The sequence below is a fragment of the Nipponia nippon genome, unplaced genomic scaffold (assembly GCF_047370975.1).
Source record: "Nipponia nippon isolate SJK-2023a ecotype South Korea unplaced genomic scaffold, ASM4737097v1 scaffold_6, whole genome shotgun sequence".
In the NCBI taxonomy this organism is placed as follows: Eukaryota; Metazoa; Chordata; class Aves; order Pelecaniformes; family Threskiornithidae; genus Nipponia; species Nipponia nippon.
In genome coordinates this window covers 78340701-78359034 of record NW_028262380.1, presented here as the reverse complement: position 1 = coordinate 78359034, position 18334 = coordinate 78340701, and the positions used below count along the sequence as shown (strand labels likewise).

Sequence of the window (18334 nt, the reverse complement as noted above, 5' to 3'; positions counted from 1 at the left end):
TACTTGACTAAAAGCATGGGGAAAAGGGACATGGAATAGGAAGGGTGTGATGTTAGTCCATGCTAACCGTTTTCTATTCATCTGTTTTGAGTTAAGAGATAAAAGTTCTCTTTTATTTCATCTTTGTGGTCCATTCAGTGCTTTTAATTTATGAATTTACTGAGCATCTAATCGGGCATAATTTAGTTTGAGGTTTGTGATGTGAAGAACAATTAAGGTGAGAGTACAGTGATAAATTAAGCAGCTTGGGCCTAATTCTCTGACTTTTACAGTCATTTGTACTGACACAAAATAAGCTAGCAGTTTTTTGCTAAATGGAGTAGAGTAGACTTGAATATATGTCGGTATAACACAAGTCCCAAATGGGTGTGAAATTCTACCATTAGTTGTTTGTGGTTTATAAATATTTTATAATACTGTAAACGGTTAAACAAAGTGGCACAGAATGTCTGTTTATTACATTCGGTGACAACCACCTGAAGTTGGAAGTAGATACAACTATGCTGGAGGACAGGATTTGAATTAGAAATTATTGCAACAACAGAAATAATTAAAAAGATTGAATGCAGGTCAATAAAGAGAAATGAAAGGTAATGTACTCAGGAAAAGTCAGTTAAATAAAAACAGGATGAGAAAACAATTGGCTTCATAAATCTGAAGGAAAAAATATGGATAATGGATCAGAGTTGAAGGCAGTTGGTAAAGGCTTCATCTGCAGCTGAATGCCTAGTTCGGGGAAGAGTCGTTCACGAAGGAGGCGACTCGATTAGATGAGATTCCAGGAGGCAGAAGGATCTGAAGTGCAGAACAGCAAGGTGAAAAAAAATGCGACAGCAGTCTTCCCAGACACTAAGGACTGTTGCAGAGCAGAAGCAAATAAACTTCTGCATGCTCACGGCAAACATTATGAAATGCATTTCTCTTGCTGTCCGTATGGAGTAGAGGTTATTAATTCCAGCAACAAATATTTAGACTGGAGACTAGGAAAAAAAATCTGAATGTAAGTACCACGAAGCTCCGGTATGGATTGCCCAGGGAGGCTGATGCATTTGCAGCACTGCATATTTGTAGGTCTGACACCGTGTCAGGGATGACATCAGGACATGAGGCTGGGTTAGAGAATTCCATTCTTTTTTGATGATTCCATGATAAGGCTCAAGGCCACAGCAAATCACGATGTAATCAAAACAGCAATATCAGTGATCAAACCCAAACCTATAGATTGGATTACGGTACAGTATATGTGCGTGTGTAGCTCTTGACTCCAGACCGGCAGAATTTGGCCTTGATACTTAGCTTAACAGAAAAAAACTGACCACAGACTGCATACAAGGCCGAGAGAGCCAGAACCGCAGCATAGACAGAGAAGAAGACAGGCAAGGAGCATGCTGCAAAACGACAAAACCTTTTGTTTTGAAACAGTGTATGTGTATAGCGTAACATCTTTCATAGCCATTAGTGTTTGTAAAGATTAGCTCGTCTTAGCAACCGGTTCTAAAAACAGAGTGCAGGCTCACACAAACTTGAGCATATCACATCCAGGAGGAAGTGATTTTGTTACTGTGCAGGGACTTCTACTGTATTCATTACAGCCAACAATATCAAAGCAGCGTGCAGTAGTATGAGATAGCATTTCTTTTTCCATAACATTTCCACAGATAGGACGGTATTACTAGTAACGTGTTCCCTAAGGAGATACAAAATCACCTCTTCGTATTTTGGGCTTTTAACGTTTAAAAGATCCATGATTTTTCTAGGATGTTCTATCACTGAGAAATGCGAGTGGCTGGAAATAGTTTCTTTCTGCATTAGTCTGCGCTGCTCTCATTTCCTTCTCTTCACGCATCTTTCTCGGTTTTAAGTTTGACCTGCATAATATCATTGACGTATACCATATATACCACTTAGAAAAAGAGAATAACAGCTTGTATCACAGAAGTGTGATAGTATCTGGCACTAAGATACCAGCAGAGGAACACCGTGCTCCATATAACAGAGCTGAATGTCACTTTTCACCTCTTGTCCACATCTTTGGGTTTGACAATTCCAGGAAAAATTGGTCTATTTCCGGAGAGCAAACATTAGCGCTGATTGTAACTGCGGAAATCATTTGTAAGGTTTCTTTATTCTTTTGTTAAGTTTCCTTTTGTGAGATGCTAGGAACTGAAGTTTACTGCACAACTTTTGAATCCAGACTGCGGGCCTTTATTTCAATCTTTATTCTTCTTGTAGTATGAATAGCTGTCAGAATGAGTATCAGCATGCAATATAAATTACATACATCCAAAGACAGATGATAAAATATGAGGGGGGGAGAAAGAAGGAAGCAGGAGAGAGACCAAAAATCAGATAAAACATGCTTTGAAGATAGTGGAAAACTCCCTCAAACTGGAACTTTTTAAACAATCAGAAAGACGTAGGCAAAACATAAAGGTTACCCTACAAATAACTACATTGGATATTGAGATTGGCTATAAAGGATGTACTAGGGCGAGAGACGTGTAGGAGAGAAGTACCGTTCTGGCATGAAGGGAGAACGGCAAAGAAAAACCCTTGCGTGTAAAACTAAGATACGGGCCCCCAAAATGCAACAAATTGCAGTAAGTGGTCACAGCTGTGAATAAACCTTGCTGAACGAGCTCGCCGAGCGCTTTGCACAGCTGTTTGCCTGGAGTAGGCGAGGAAACCTATATTGCAATGGTGGAGCGAAAATGAATTTAACATCTAGACTTGAAAAACACTTAAATTCCATTAAAACAGGTAATTATTCTGCTCGGTGACGCCTGAAGAGTCTGGAAATGGGAGTTCCGTCAGTCGGGGGGCTGACGGGTTACGCTGGAGAATCGGTTTCTCTGTAGGTCGGAGCTATCCTGCTTCCGAGCGCGACCACCACGTTCCCCTCCCCGGTCGCCGCCAAGCACGGCGAGCCGTGGCTGCGGAGGGGAAGGCTGCGTCTCGGCCGACCCCGCCACGCCGCCTCGCTGCGCTGCTCGGGCCCCGCAGGCCCGGGCCGCCGCTGCTGCAGCCGGGCGGTGCCGAACAGCCCCGCTCCCCGCCGGGCCGGGCCTCCGCTGCCTGCTACCAACATGGCCGCCGCGTCAGGCGGCCGCCGCAGCCGCCCCATTGGCAGAGGGGACGGAGGGGACGGAAGTGACGCACCGGGGGGGAGCCCGGCGGCGCGGGGCGGCGGAGGCCGGCGGCGCGGCGATGAACAGCCGCCTGCAGGAGATCAGGGAGCGGCAGAAGCTCCGGCGGCAGCTCCTGGCCCAGCAGGTAGCGGGCGGCGGCGGTAGCGGTGGTGGTGGCGGTGAGGCCGCCTCGCGCCGGGCCGGGCCCCGCTGGCGGGCGCTGGAGCGCGTGGGCCCCGCCCTTGCCCCGGGGGGAGGGGGCAGCGGGCGCGTGCCGCCTCAGGTGCAACGGTTCAGCTAACGGCGGCGAGGGGGCTGTTGTGGCCGTTATGGCGGTTGCTCGTCGGTCACGCGAGAGAGCGGCCCTGCCGCTGGCCCCGGGGTGCCCGGAGAGCGGGTAGGGGGAAGCAGCCGGCCCCGGGGGGCCGCTCGGTGTGGCCCCGCAGCCCCGGGGGCCTGCAGGCGGGCCCGGCTGGTAGGAGGGTGCGTGAGGTGTAAAGAGCGGCCCTTTGCCTTCCTGACTGTTACTGTTTGGGGTTCGTAAATCGGCGGTAACTGGCTTGGATTTGCCTTGCCCGTTGTTCAGTTAGGAGCTGAAAACGCAGACAGCATCGGTGCCGTGCTGAACAGTAAAGATGACCAGCGGGAGATCGCCGAAACGAGGGAAACGTGTAGGTCAGTATGGGTGCGCGATTTCTGGTAGAAATTAGGGGGGTTTAACAGTAATACAAGCCTTTGAAATAGGATGAGATTGCACTCCAAAGAGCAAAATTAATTCTTGCCGCTTACTTAAAAACATACAATTCAGTGAAAGAAAATGCTTTAATTACTCAAATCTGAACTTTGAATGAGGCAAGTAAGGTTTAGTCGTTCACTTCTAATAGCAGCTTGGAAATCAGGGCGGACTTTTGTTTCTTATGTTAAAAAGCTACTGTGGAGCAGAACAGGTGTGAATTTAGAGTATGCTATCCCCATTGTCCTAGAGCCTTTATACTTTTGCTAAGAGCAGTTGCAGGGCAATTTAGTTTAGAAGTTCTTATGGAACGGTAGGCATGTCTAGGACAGAGTAGCTAGTGCTGATTAATTCTCACGTGTAACTAATTGTCTTGTGTGAGCAGGCCTGATTTAGTAGATATACTGCTTTGGTTAAAATAAGCTGTACCTTTTAGAACAGAAAAACGAGGAAGCGAGATACCTGTTTTCAGGAGTCCTGTCCTTAAGAAGTTGTGCTGGTCTCAAATATACTGAGAGAGGAACAACTTCTTGTATAGGAAGTTTCAGAATAATTGCAAACTTATAATAAAATCATGCAGTCAAGGCAGATTATCAGAGACTTCTGAAATGTTCTCTCTGGAGAGAGAAACTGTTTTATATGAGCATTTTTTCTGGATGTTTATAGGGCTGCTTATGATACTTCTGCACCAAATGCAAAACGCAAATACCCAGATGAGGGAGAAGCTGACGAGGAAGAGATTGAAGAATATAAGGTAAGAAAAAAAGGAAAAAGTTACTTTCCTCTGGTGTTCATGTGTCTCCGAGGGATTTAGAAAACATGTGTGCGTGCATATAAATAAAAATAAATGCGATGTGTATAGATACTTTAAAATACACGTCCCTTCCTTAATGTCTTCCACTGCAGAGATCTAAGAGAGGGGGCACAGAGGCTAAGTGGTTCTCTTTGGAAGTGGTTTAGGTGCATTGAGCTGTACACGCACCAGAACCCAGTGTTTGGAGGCTTAATGTAGTGCTGCTCTTAGGAGGTGGTAGGCCTAGGTGATAGTGCCCACAGGGAATGGCAGTGTGCTGTGGTTGGCTGTCTTGTGTGGAAAGAAGTGGTAAAATGTGTGTGCGCTTGGTACGCAAAAATAAAAAAATCTTGACCAGAATTTCTTTGTTTCTGAAGGAAAGCTTGCATTTAGCTAGAGGTACGCGCCATTGGATGAGATAACAGGGAGGCTGAGGGTGTCTCTTGGAAGCCTAAAAATAGTAATTTTTGAAATATTAGCCTTGGTAGTGCTACATATGTGTTCAGGTTTATAAATCTTTCTGTAATAATGTCTATTTTACCTTTATCTTACTAAACCAAAAAGTTACTGTATGACAGGACGTTTTTTGATGACTAATTTTTAAAGTCTATGTGTATAAAGTGGACAGACATTCTTTTAAACATGCTAAGTGTTAGTCTGTACATCTTGTTTAGCAAAGCGATCAAGTCACCATCTCAAAGAAGGGATTTACAGAGTACGTGCCCTGTTTGTGAAGTGGGGTTTTTATGTTCACATTAATGATCAGTTCATATCCGTTTATTTTACTCCTTCACCAAGTATGTGGTTAAACAGTTCTTTTTTTCCTGTGAAATATATGTGGATAAGTCAGTTGAGTTGGCAAAGCATATGAATCTTATCATTAACGTTTTCTTCTTTAGTATGGAGAAGACTTACCCTGTGGTGGGCTGTAACCACTTGCAAGTGGCCAAACTCTTGCTGTATTGTTGAAATTGAAGAATATTTTAATTATACTAGCTCGGACTAGCTTCAGTCGAGCAGGTGAATAGATTTAAGAAACTTGAAACCCCCAAGTAGAACATCTGTCGTGGAGTCATCAGCTGTTTTCTGCAGACATTGCTAATTCCCCGTTGGCCAGGAGATGAGAACTTAGTAAAATCCCATCTGTATTTATGTTAACTTTTTCATTAGTACTTTGAGCCTGTTTAAATTGAGTCTCGTAATATGAACTGATAAAAAAAACTTAGATCCTTATGGTATCAAGCCCTATTGGATTGTGTTTAATACTCCTTAGACAAAAGTAATAATAGACTTGACTATTAGTGTTACAGACAAATACTGCTAGTTTGTCAGCTTTGTTAGGAAAATTAAAGGTAAATATTTCTGATGTGAAGTGACTCCTGTGTCTCTAAAACCCTGACTTGCAGTGTTGGGTTCAATGTGAGGGTATCAGTCTTTCTGAAGCGGTTTAAAATTTTTATGCCCTGACTTCAGATGTGGTGGAAATGAATGTGTCCTCAAACCTCAACTGCTCAAGCTGGAGCCTGAGGATGTAGCTGTAATTGCTGATGAAGAGGGGTTACTGTGAAGATACAGCATGGTTGTTACTGCAATGCAGTGTGATGGCACAACGTCTGCAGGGGCAGAGCGTGTGGATGTGGGCATGAAACCTTTAAACAAATATAGTTGGGTATTTTAGATGATTTCTGTCAGTTTCTAGTGTTCCAAATGGAAAGTGAGGTGAGCTGATGACCCCTAAATGCCTTACGCTGCTGTTTTGAGAGAAGGCTGTACAGTGACATTCAGTTTTTCATTATATGGGGAAGTGTGAGAGCAGTTTTTGAGATGAAAGATGAAGTATGTTAACCTCTCGGCCATTTAGGAACATCTGATGCAAAAAGAGCGATGGTTTTTATTTTCTAGTTTTGAGGTTTTGTTTGGGGGTTTGGGTGGTTTTTTGTTTTGTTTTAGAATAAGTGGAAATTTCTAGTGATGGTTCTTAATAAGCATCAGGCTTATATGAAAATAAAGGGCAGCAAGGCTGCTCATTAAGCTTTCCGCTGGCAGCTTGACTTCTGTCTTGGAGCCTGACTGCATTGCAAACCATAGAGGTGGGAGATACGGAAAGAGATGTGTTATTGGCAAAAATGAATAATGGATATTTTAAGATCAGAAAGTTGAATTGTGATTCTAAAGAACTTCTACAACACTCTTCTTTTTGTGGAACTGCAGCAGTTGTGCTAGGGTTAGTTGAGCTCCCTGGTCTGTATTTGGGAGTGAGAGGTAATGGGACTAGACCACCTGCTGCCACTCACAGGCTTTTCACAGCTGAGAGTTGTAATTGTTGCTCCCCCTCTCCCCGACCCCAGGTGAATTTACTCAATTGTTTGCACCTGTATAAACGTCTGGTATCAACAGTGTTTTGTGGCAGAGAGTTCCAGAATTTTAACTTTGCATGAAGTACAAAAAACCTGTGGTTCAAATGTGCTGTCTGCCAGCCTAATTTGATACAGCCCTTTTCTTACTTTGTTTCTGCAGGCAGTGTCCTGCGAGCTTGGAATGCTTCCATGCCATTGTTCTGGAGGCTGAAAAAGTCTTACTTGGTTGAATCATGATAATTGCTTAATGTAGTCTCTAGTCACTTGAAAAAACTATATGCTCGAATATTGTGGGTAGTTTTTGTTTCCCTAACTCAGCAACAATATACCAGATCTGGAAAACAAGGATGATTAATGTACAATCTAGTATCTTGTATTACTGTTAATTTCATTCTGTCTCTGCTTTGACTCTGTCCTTTTCCCTTTGAAAGTTGGTGGTGTGGGCTTTTTGTTTGTGGCCACAAGACTTTGGTTTTTGTTTTTTCCTTAAATCACTTATGAAGGCATAAAGAGCACTGGGATGACTCAGAAGTAGGTATCTAACAAGTGCTTATCATCAGAAGGCTAAGATTTAGAGGAAGATGGAAGAGAGGAAGCAGGTGTAAGCTTATGATGGCATAAGCAGTTTTAGTAAAACTCGAGCTTTCAGCTTTTTTTTTGTTTTTCCATTCCTTGTCCTTATAAACACTGTTGCTGTTTCTGATAGTAATCCGTCTCTTTTTGGTCTGGTTAAACAAAAAACCAAAAAGACTGTATCTCTAAATTCTTCACCTGAATAATGGGAAGGGGGAATCTGTGACCTATTAATCACAGCAGGCATTTCGGAAGTTGGTGCAAAGCTCCAATTTGGAAAGAACACAGACCTTATTTTAAGATTTCATCAGCTAGAGGGATCAAAATAGGGAGAACACTTAATTTTTTGATTCTGCATTCAGACAGTTTATGTAGCATAGGGTAAATGCAGCAGTAATAATGGCCTCTTCTCTGCATCTTTTGACTTAAGATCTGTGTTGGGGGCGAGAAGTTGAGTTCTTCGCTAGAAGAAATCCAGTTCTCCATCTTTCCTTTTATTTCAGTGTGTTAAAATGTCTTTTTTAATATTTCACGTGAAGCACTGTTAACTGATTAAGATTTCTGTTGTAATCAGTAATGTGTGAAAGACCATATGCAGCCTACTAAAATATGGTAGATGATATTATTTAGTGGTTCTTCGGTTTTATTTATGGGAAAACAGAAAGTGACATGAAGAAGCGAGTGTGTCTCATTTCTGTTTTCTCTATGTTGGATGTTCAGAGTACGTCAGTGTGACAGATCTCTGAATTCCAGAAATCTGATGAACGAACAGTTGGTGACACTAACTCGGGAAAAGAATTGCAATACAATTCCTGTTTTCTGTAAGTTTCAAGACTACACAATGGGAATTTTAAAGTTACTTTTAAGAACAGTCCAAATGAAATGGTGGCTTGTACTATGTGCTGTTTCTGCAAAGTGTGGACTTTAACAGATCTATATAGCGAAGATGGTTTCAGCTGCTAAGGTTGGAACGTAAGAGATGATTGAGTGGATATAAATGTTCAAAGGTTCTACTACAGAAGAACTTAAATAAAATATATCATTTGCTTTAGTCCAGGGAGTGAAATTTTGGGGGGACAAAAATTTAAAGTTCTACACCTTGTAAAGCACTGCCTACACTGTCAGGGTCTAGAAATGAAGGGCTTTGTATTTTATTCTTCTTTCAGCGGCCTTTCCCAGTAACACTCACCTCATTAATGAGAGAGAGGCAGACCTTTTTGGGACTAGGTAATTTTTTTCCCCTCCAAAACTAGGGTTGAAACCGTTCATGATCTGCTGTTTTAGGAGACTTCTGTTTGTAGACAGCCCACTTCTTTTCTTAAGAAGCAGAATCATAACGAGGAGAGAAACTGCATGATCTTGCAGACTTGTAATATCTGCTTTATTTCCAAGGATGAAGTAGAGCTGCAGCAAGATGAAGAGAACCTGCCTTATGAAGAAGAGATTTACAAAGATTCTAGTACCTTTCTTAAGGTGAGCTGCTTTTGCAATTAGAAGTCTAGTCAAAGCTGGCAGGGTTGTGTTAAACTATTTCTGCAGTTGATGGTATTTGAAATACAGCTTTAAAGGCTGAAGTAATTGACTGGAATTCACAAGTATGGAGGCTTCCTGTGAAAGATATGGCTGTAACAAGTGTTTACATTGATCTGACTAAAGATCTGGGTCAACTTACAATGAGCCCAAGTAATGGCGGGCCTGATTTGGAACTAAAAGCACAATGATGGTCTTCACTAGTGTAGCTTATAAAGGCACGTTGAAAAGGGGAAAAAAAAAAATCTGTTACTTTCTCATTTATCAGACTCACACATGTAGTGTGTGTGTATGTCCAGTTATCTCCCCGTTGCTCTCACTGAACTCCATTTTGTTCTCCAGGGTACTCAGAGCTTAAATCCACACAACGATTACTGCCAACACTTTGTGGATACAGGACACAGACCCCAGAACTTCATCAGAGATGTTGGTATGTCACAGTCAGTAACTGGAGAGAACTCATTTTATTCAATAGCACTTCTTTTTCTTGCCCTTTTTAATTCCTTACAGCTACTTGGAAATGTAGATACACATATACTTCATAGTTTTGTCTCCGTGTGCATATGTATCAATATATGTTTATATGACTGATTTTATTTTTAATCAGTTAGGAGGTGATTATTACCAAGGCTCTTCTTACTCTTGGTTTTATTTGAAAGTATTTTCAAAACTAAGCTCGTGTGGTTCCAGAAAGTAGATGAGGCTAGTGACCAGATCTTGAAACCTTTGGAAGTTTGAATAACTGACAGTTCAGCTGTTTCCTGGACTGTATTGTCTCCGAGAATGCATGTAGCATGTAAAGTATGGAAAATACTGATTTTTAATTCAGTAAACAATATGGATAATATTTACCAGCTAAACTATGTAACTGCTGACAACTCATTAGAAGACCCAACGTATTACTGAATTTAGAGGATGTTATTTTTTAAGTTTACAATCTTCCAGCCATCACCGAATTTGTTACTGAAATCTTATTTTATTAGGCCTGAATTTAATCTTTCTAAAACTAAGGTACGGTTTGGTCCTGTTTCCCAGAATGGGTGCCTGGTAGTTATTTGTTCTTTAAGAAAAGCAGGATACCTCCCTCGGCAGATTTCTGCAAGAGTTCTCTGTATTTTATCAAGGTCAGGATTGTCAGGGCAAGTGTGTTGTGTGTTTAGATGCCAGCCCAAAGAGCTTTTGTTTGCCTGTTGAGGCAGTTAGTTTGTTTCTTCTCTATATTTTGTGAATGCTTCTGTGAAACACGTCTGGATGTTTAGTATGAAAAATGGGCTGCTTTGACTCAGTTATGTCTTTATCTGAAAAGCATCTGGGCTTCGCAGTTCTGTACTTGAAATAGTTACACACTGTGCTTTGAAATGTGTATGAAGAAATAGCAGCCCATGTTATTTGCTCTGACTTTGCTGCTGCAATTGTTTAAATTGGGAAGGGACAGGACAAATTGTTACGCAAGTGTTAATATGGAAATGAATGTGTCGGCAGCAGTTGGTCTAGACCCTTTATTAGAGATGAGGTATGTCAAGTTGCATATTGGTTAGCATACATTTTCTACGTGAAAATCAAAACTCTGCTTAGGTGCTACTTCGTCATTGGACATGATGCTACAAAAAGCTGTAGGGAAGTGGTGGTTCCAGAACAGCCAGTTATATCTTTTTGATGTTGCTGTTGGAAGAGAGGGAGAGACCTGTGGGTTTTGGTTTGGTTTTGGTTTGGTTGGGTTTGGGGTTTTTTAGTTTGTTTTGTTTTTAAAAAACAACTGCAGTCATCTTGATTGAAAATTCTTTTACACCTGTTGGTTAGCTGCTGATAACTGGCTTCCGTTTCTGCTGGTCAGGAGTATTTGACTTGCGCTGCCTGGAAGCAACACAGCAGTGGAAATCAGAAAAACACAGTGGTGTTTTGAAGATGTTATGTATTTAAGGAAAAAAATGAAAATAACTTCCAAGTGTTTTATGCACATGTAATAAGAGATAATAAGGTTAGCTACTAAGAACTTTGCTTTTACCAAGGCAGTGCTAGGGTTGGGAGTTCAGAAGCTTGAATTAAAATAAGGAGAGGCATGAAGGGTTGTGGGGTTTGGGTGTTGGTGTCGTCATCCGTGTCCATCCGTGTGTCGTCCTGTGTGTCCATCCGTGTATCCCGTCCCCATCCTCCCCGTCGTCCCGTCCCCGTCCCCCCCCCCCATGGATTAGGACCATTTAAAGTTGTACATTTAAATGAATGTGAAGTTTTGTAAATAACTCCTACTAAAGTTGAACTGATACTGCCTGGGAGGTGGGAATGGTACCTTTTTGGTTTGTACTGATACTACTGCTAGCAATAGCAAAAACGTATTATTTCTACTTAATTTTTTGAAGGGGGAATGTAATATACTGAAAAGTTTGCTTGGATTTTTTTCTTTTTTTAAAAGCTTTCCCTTTTGCCTTCTGTACATGTGAAAGGTTTGAAAATTAACATCATAAAGCTAAGTCTAGGAACCTAATAAATAAATATACATGTATTCAAATCTTCATGACTGACACCAGAGTACCAAATCTCGAAATAAGGGTTGCCTAAGGGAACCAGTCACACCCCAGTTGCCGCCTTAAAAATAGTCTTCAAAGGTTAAATGAGAGTATTCTGTAAGCGAATGTTAATTAGATCTTAATATAACTTATGGATGGGGGAGAACAAAATAACTTTCTCTTCTCATTCTGGCACTTGGAGTTGAAATGAAAGACTGTTTCCTTCTGATAAAAGGAGTGGTGAACTGATCACTGTAGTGCTTTAGAGAAGATTAGAGCATAGACACTACATTCAGTAAAAGCTGTAATTAACTGGGTGAAGGCAGGAGGCTTTTGTGAAGTACTGACCAAAAAACTGCTTTGAAGGGTTTGATTTGTTCTAACAAAAATTAAAATGAGGCTAAGTATTAACATCTGTACCGATTTAGAATACTGGACAACGCTTAATTTTGATACAGATTTACTCTCTAAGTAGTTGTTAACTTCATGTTTTCTTCTTCTTAGGCTTAGCAGATAGGTTTGAAGAATATCCAAAACTTAGAGAGCTCATCAGGTTGAAGGATGAGCTGATATCTAAATCTAACACTCCTCCCATGTAAGTGTTCTTGTGGAAACTGCCTTTCTTCTCCAGACCTGTTTGAAGTTAGCTGTCTGCTTTGCAAATCTCTATCTTTAGCACCTGCTCAGAATTTACATTTTCTATTTCTGTTTGTATATACAAATTAATCAATTGAAACTTCAGAAGAATAAAATCCGTTTGTTTTTGTTAGTTTAATCTTGATGTTTAATGTAGTGTATAAACTAGACTTTCTTTCCAGTGTGTGATTATTTATAGTACCTAAAGCTTTGGTTTTAAAGACCGAACTGTGAACCGATTGGGCTGCAGGCTTTAATTTGGGAACTAAAAGAACATCACATGATCGTGAACCTCATGCTGTAATGCTTTAAAAAATTGGCCTCTTGCTATATAACCTTAGCTGTTCTTGTAACAACTTTTTTTGTATAATGGTCAGCTATTATCTTAGTATCTGTTAATCAGACATTACTTTGTAGTTTAAGACCAAAAAACGGTTAGGCTGGCTGGAAGTGATTTGTCCTATTAACTTGGCATTACCCCTGAGTTTTTGGTGAACGTTAGACACAGTATAAGCATGCAGCATGCTACTCCCGGGAATTTGAACCCATCTGACTGTGAACCTGATGCTAGTGTGTACCGAGTAAAATGGAATTATTTCATGATAGTCACATGACAAAGTCTGAAATTGTTGTCTGAACAACTGAGATACAAACTGCAAAACTCAACTCGCTATTTTGAGGTTAGATGCGTTTTGGCATTCTTAGCCTTAAAGCAGAAAAGGGGAAAAAACAGTAATCAAATGCTGCCTTCTGGTAACACCGAATACACTTACAGAATAATGATCTCTTCCAGACGCTTTCTTAGGAAGGGGGAGGTGGTGGTCTGCTAATTAGCCTTTTTCAGGTTAAAGGCATTGAGGGGAAGGCAGTGTAATTTTTTTCGATAGTGACACAGCAGTGAGCGGAGGCCAGTCGTAAGAGTGCGTTTGAGTGTGTATTTAATAAAATCAATTTGTGTGGGAATTACGCTTTTGTTATAGGGATAGAGAAATACATTTCTACTGTATAAAAAGTAAGCGTATTTCTAGTATTCAGTGTTTTCTGAACGTAACCTATAATAAATCCCAATTCTAAAAATATGCCAGTTTCCCAAAGTAAAGCGAAATACAAGTCTGTTAGCCAGGCAGTGAGTGTTGGCTTCTTAAATGTTGATGCTTTCTCCTGTATAGTTCATGGCTGTACAGAAAGTTCAGTGATTCTGTACTAGATATTGTTGTAGAGTCTGTGGGCATCTGTTTCCTGCTTGCTAAATTAGAACCCTAAAAACTGTTTGTTGAGAGAAGGGCTGCTTTTAAAACGATCTAATGCAACAGCAGCCAGCCTAGGTTAAGTGAGAATGCGTTATGCATCTCCTCTGGATTTAGTGCATTTGAGCTATATGAACTACACAGGAGACCCTGCTCTTAACTGGCTACGCAGAAGTGCTGTGTGGAGTATAATTTTCAAACCACTGTTGTAACTTGTCCAAGCAATCTGTCATCTTGTGTGTAAACAGGTACTTACAAGCAGACTTGGAAGCTTTCGATATTAGGGAACTGAAGTCCAAATTTGATGTGATTCTCCTGGAACCACCGCTGGAAGAATACTACCGAGAGACTGGCATTACTGCCAATGAAAAATGCTGGACCTGGGATGATGTAAGTATTTTTCTTGCTGTGAAAAGGATTTCATACATGTACTTAAGCAAATAGTTTGAGGATTTCATTTGGCATCAAAATGTTTCAGATATGTGTTTCAAGGAAAAATGGGAAATTTGTTTTGTTTTTTAAAGAGAAGTCTAGATTCTTATAAAAACCAAGTTTTATATTGTGTGCATGCCTACGCTATTTGTGGTTTTGAGGAGTTTAATGAATTAAATACGCCTTTTTGTTCTCCCTAAGCCTGGTTGAAAATTTAAATAATAATCATAGTAGGTTTTCTCCCTACCCCCAAATTCCATGAGTTTTCTCTTCTGTTTGGTTTTTGCTGTTGAAATTCACAATATCCATTGTAAATATTCCCCTCTTTGTTTAAATTCTGGAAGAGATTTTTAAGGTATGCTTTTTAATACGCTGGTCTTCTAGTCAAAGGAGTAGATGAGTATGCTTCACTGACATACCTCCTTTCTCCAAAACACTGATGAGGTAGGAAATTTTAACAATCAAACCAACTGTAATCCTGAGAAGCCTAACAAAATAGCTAAACCTTACTTGTGGAATTTTTTCTTGTATTTATGTATTCCATTACTGTTTAGTCACATCAAAGGTTTGGGTTTTTTGTTTGGTTTTCTTTCTGAAGCCATGTTGATTTCTGACCCCTTTTTGGGAACAAGGAGAAATCTTAATGTGCAAGATGTGATCTTTTTTGAGATGGCTGTTGGTGCTCTTGTTCTATTGTGCTCTAGTAAGCCGTTAGAGAATTGAGTTAGAGAAAAGATTTTCAAGTTCCTTCTGTAGTAAGGCATGTAGATGCTTGTAAAGGAGGAGACGCTCAAGATGTATTGATAAGTAACTCCATTCTGTATCTTTCCCTTTTCAGTAAAGTTAGCTCTGGAAAAGCCAGGTGAGGGTTGGAGGCTGTGAAGTGCTGGATGTCATCAGGCATAACAATGTGATGACACAAAGCCTGCTGACAAGTTGCCCTTTCGTTCAAGATTGAACCGGTGAATTCCTTCACTTGGTCATTGAATAAAAAACTTGTAATGCTAATGTAAAATGGCAATAAATTGGCTCTACTCTATGTATCTACACTTAAAAAAACAAAACAAAAAACAAAAACAAAACAAACACACACAAACAAACAAACAAACAAAAAACCACCACACGCAAAAATCCACAAACCAAAAATAACCAACCCCACCCTTACAACAAAACAGGCAATCTGTAGTAGAGAGGAATAGCTGATAAAAAAAAGTTTGCATAACCATGTCAGGAATTCTTAGGTTCAGGCATATGGTGGGACATGCAACTAAGAAATACCTATTATTTTAGAGACCCTGTTTGAAAGGTATGCAGGACTATGTCTGCGTTAGCTGCAAATTTGTCATAATATGAGTGAATCGGTAATTAAAGCAGTTGTTGCTGAGATTTTCCTATCTGTGTTCTATGCAGTTTTGGGGAGGGGGATGACGGGGTTACTTTAAACTAGATTTAGTTTGTCCTTAGGCTGGAACCTGCACGTGCATAACTTCAGAAGCGAATCAGTCAAGCTAAAGGATCTTGAGAACAAAATAAAATTCAATCCGCCTTTAAGGAATGAGTTTGAAAACAAAGGCATTCCTGCCTGTGATAAGAGAGTAGGTAACTACATGTTAAGGAATAGGTAGCTTCTGTGTTAGCCATGCTGTTACCTCAGGCAAAAATGGTGCCTGGCAGCATTGCCCGGGGAAGAAACGTTTCATCCTAACAGAAAAACTGGAAGTGTTGGAGGCAGGAGTCATACTCTTAGTTGGGAGTCATATCCTCTTAGAATGGCTTCTGTTGCATTATTTTTCTTCACAGTGGCACTGAATGAAGCTTGATTTGATGTCTTAGCGAGTTACGGATGAATCTTTTCAACTTGTAATGAGTAACAGATGCTTTGCATCTGAAGTTATTTCATCCTGCATGTTACTCATCTGTCATTGTTGAACGACTGTCCTGATAAATTCTTGCCTCTTTTTTCCGAAAGTGAAAATGGAGAGAATGTCTTTCCGATGTAGTAATAGGAATTAAGCTGTTGGGGTTTTTTGTTGTTGTTTAATGTGTCTTCACGAGCATCACATAAGTAATTCCAGGGCTGAAAAGAAACAGAGCACTATTGTTCTGTTATTAAATCATTTTGCTACCAATGGAATGATAAAATGAAGCAGAGGTTTGGGGGGGCAGGGGGGGAAATCATGTGGGTTGTATTAGTCTTTTAGGTCTAGAATTTTCTATACAGATAGAATTTCTGTTAAAAAGAATAATTAAACTGGTCATCAGCTATGTTTCAAACACGCACTTGGGTACTGATAAGGTAACTTTTACAACGTACTTTTCTGGAAAACAACTTTAAGAGCATGGCTGTGAATGGTATACAGGCTACCATCTTCAATAAAAGTGTGTCCTGATGGTTTCTGTGACTTCAACACTTACTAAGTGTTCTTCCTGGTATAATTGGTGATTTATATTTAATTCAGAAACACTTATATTACTATTACTTTTATTAGATCATGAAATTGGAAATTGAAGAAATTGCAGCCCCAAGGTCATTTGTGTTTCTGTGGTGCGGTTCAGGCGAGGGTCTGGATCTTGGCCGAGTGGTAAGATGGTGTTTTAATTCAATTTCTCAGGGACAGGCTTAAGAGTTTATTTTTATCGTTGACTTTTTCTGTATAGAATTCTCAACTGCAACTGCTGAGAGATGCTTTGTTACTGTGTATAGGGTATAATTTTAAGTGGATTAAATAAAGTCTATCTGGCGTTAACTGTTTAGATACTGTTACTTTCCAGATGAGTTGCTGTGACTATGTGAGGAAGCATAATTCTACAGGGTCTAGAAAGCTGTATTGCTGTCTTGTTTTTGATGTACGCACGTTGCCACAGGAGCAGGTTGCCATGTTGAGTGCATTTACAACATTTTCTTTTTTTTTAACGGAAGTCTTAATAGTTTTCTGCCGGAAATATTCATGCTAGTAGAACGGTGCTACTGTTTCATAAAGTGAGATAAAACTGTGCATAGCACTGCTTATTTTTGGAAAACACCTGGAGTTTAAGTGGGTTTGCTCTTAGTGAGCTCTATGAAGTTTTACCTCCCTATAAGATCTTGGAGTTTTAGAGTAATCTTTCCGTATGCCGGGGTAGCGCTGCTTGTGTTGGGGATGGTGGCATAAGAATTTCCAGGTGGCTCTTGCTGTACTGAAACATTCTTTGCTTAGTTTGAGCGGTGCTTTCTATTGAAACAATACGGCATTTGTTAAAGGACAGCATGTGATTACTAATCGGTTTCAGACAGTTATTTCCAATAGATTGATTTTTGTCACAGACACATTTGTAGTCACCGGACTGTTCTTGAACTCGGCAATAGCCAAATGAGCTTGAGTCCTTAATACCCAATTTTCTCCCTTTCCAAGACTACACTTACATGACTTTTTAATCCTTAACTCCTGTAAGTTTTGGGTTGGGTTTCTTTTTTTTTTTGGTGGTTTTTTTTACAGATAGAAGAAAAACCACAGAACAGTAGCAAAGGCTTTTGGCTATTTATCTTCTCGTTTATAGAATTTTACATTGATGTGAAAAACTGGTAGGTTTTTTGAGTAGTTTTTTTAGAGTGCAGGTAATAGTTGAGACAGGGCCAAGGCAGCTGATCACTACGTTGTTCAGACTGGTTTTGATTAAATTTAAGTGTTACTAGGTAAAAATGAGTGCAGAGTTCCATAGGGGATCTGTGCAGGGGTTAGATTATTGTTTTAAAAAAAAAAAAAAAGGGAAAAGGGTGATATGTAGACATGTTGATGTGCACGTAAGTGTCTTTGTATTTTTTTCTTTTCTATTGGGGTAGCTTGACAAAACATGGTACAGTTATGCCAGTAAATGAAGCGTTTCATTCATCTGTGACAAATTTCTCTTCCAGCCATGCTTTAAGAAAAGTTGAGTACCTATGTGAGTGTTCCGTTCAGGTTACATAAGTTTTTGGTGTAGCGTGAACTGTTTTATCTGTCTATAATCTTTAGTGTCTACGCAAATGGGGTTACAGAAGATGTGAGGACATTTGTTGGATCAAAACGAATAAGAACAATCCTGGAAAGACAAAGACTCTAGACCCTAAGGCTGTTTTCCAAAGAACCAAGGTAAAGGTTTGACTCCATTTCTCCCCTGTTCCCATCCTGTCTCTTCATACTGATGAAACACCCGGTGCTCCACGGCAGCTGGTGACATGCTTTCAGGAAAGCAGACATGAGGACTTGAGAGTTCTGTTCTGCGAAGTACATTATGTGGAGATAAACATATTCATAGGGTGAACTTCTGTCCCCTTCTTGACTTTTAATCAGTGGGAGGTATAGAAGTTTCATCTACATTTAACACTGCTTGGTAAATTTCTGTTATAGTCCTCTAAATGTGATACTCATTTGAGCCGTGTTG

General features: G+C 40.2%; 1 protein-coding gene across 8 annotated transcripts in view; it reads left to right on the top strand.

Annotated features, from left to right (window-relative positions):
* Nucleotides 1-18334, top strand: part of METTL14 (methyltransferase 14, N6-adenosine-methyltransferase non-catalytic subunit) — a 38398-nt gene that overhangs the window by 11320 nt on the left and 8744 nt on the right. For 3 of the 8 annotated variants that reach the window (XR_015699816.1, XR_015699815.1, XM_087736993.1), the window contains exons 1-9: nucleotides 1647-3273; nucleotides 3715-3803; nucleotides 4528-4615; nucleotides 8977-9057; nucleotides 9457-9544; nucleotides 12123-12213; nucleotides 13750-13891; nucleotides 16423-16515; nucleotides 17926-18042. Coding sequence is in view for 5 of the 8 variants with exons in the window: in XM_087736993.1 (XP_087593119.1) it covers nucleotides 3208-3273; nucleotides 3715-3803; nucleotides 4528-4615; nucleotides 8977-9057; nucleotides 9457-9544; nucleotides 12123-12213; nucleotides 13750-13891; nucleotides 16423-16515; nucleotides 17926-18042 (855 nt within the window). In the remaining 3 variants the exon portion in view is untranslated. Of the gene's footprint in view, nucleotides 1-652; nucleotides 3274-3714; nucleotides 3804-4527; nucleotides 4616-8976; nucleotides 9058-9456; nucleotides 9545-12122; nucleotides 12214-13749; nucleotides 13892-16422; nucleotides 16516-17925; nucleotides 18043-18334 lie in introns of those variants that run through there. The other 5 variants (XR_015699818.1, XM_087736995.1, XM_087736994.1 and 2 more) reach the window with 5 other exon arrangements.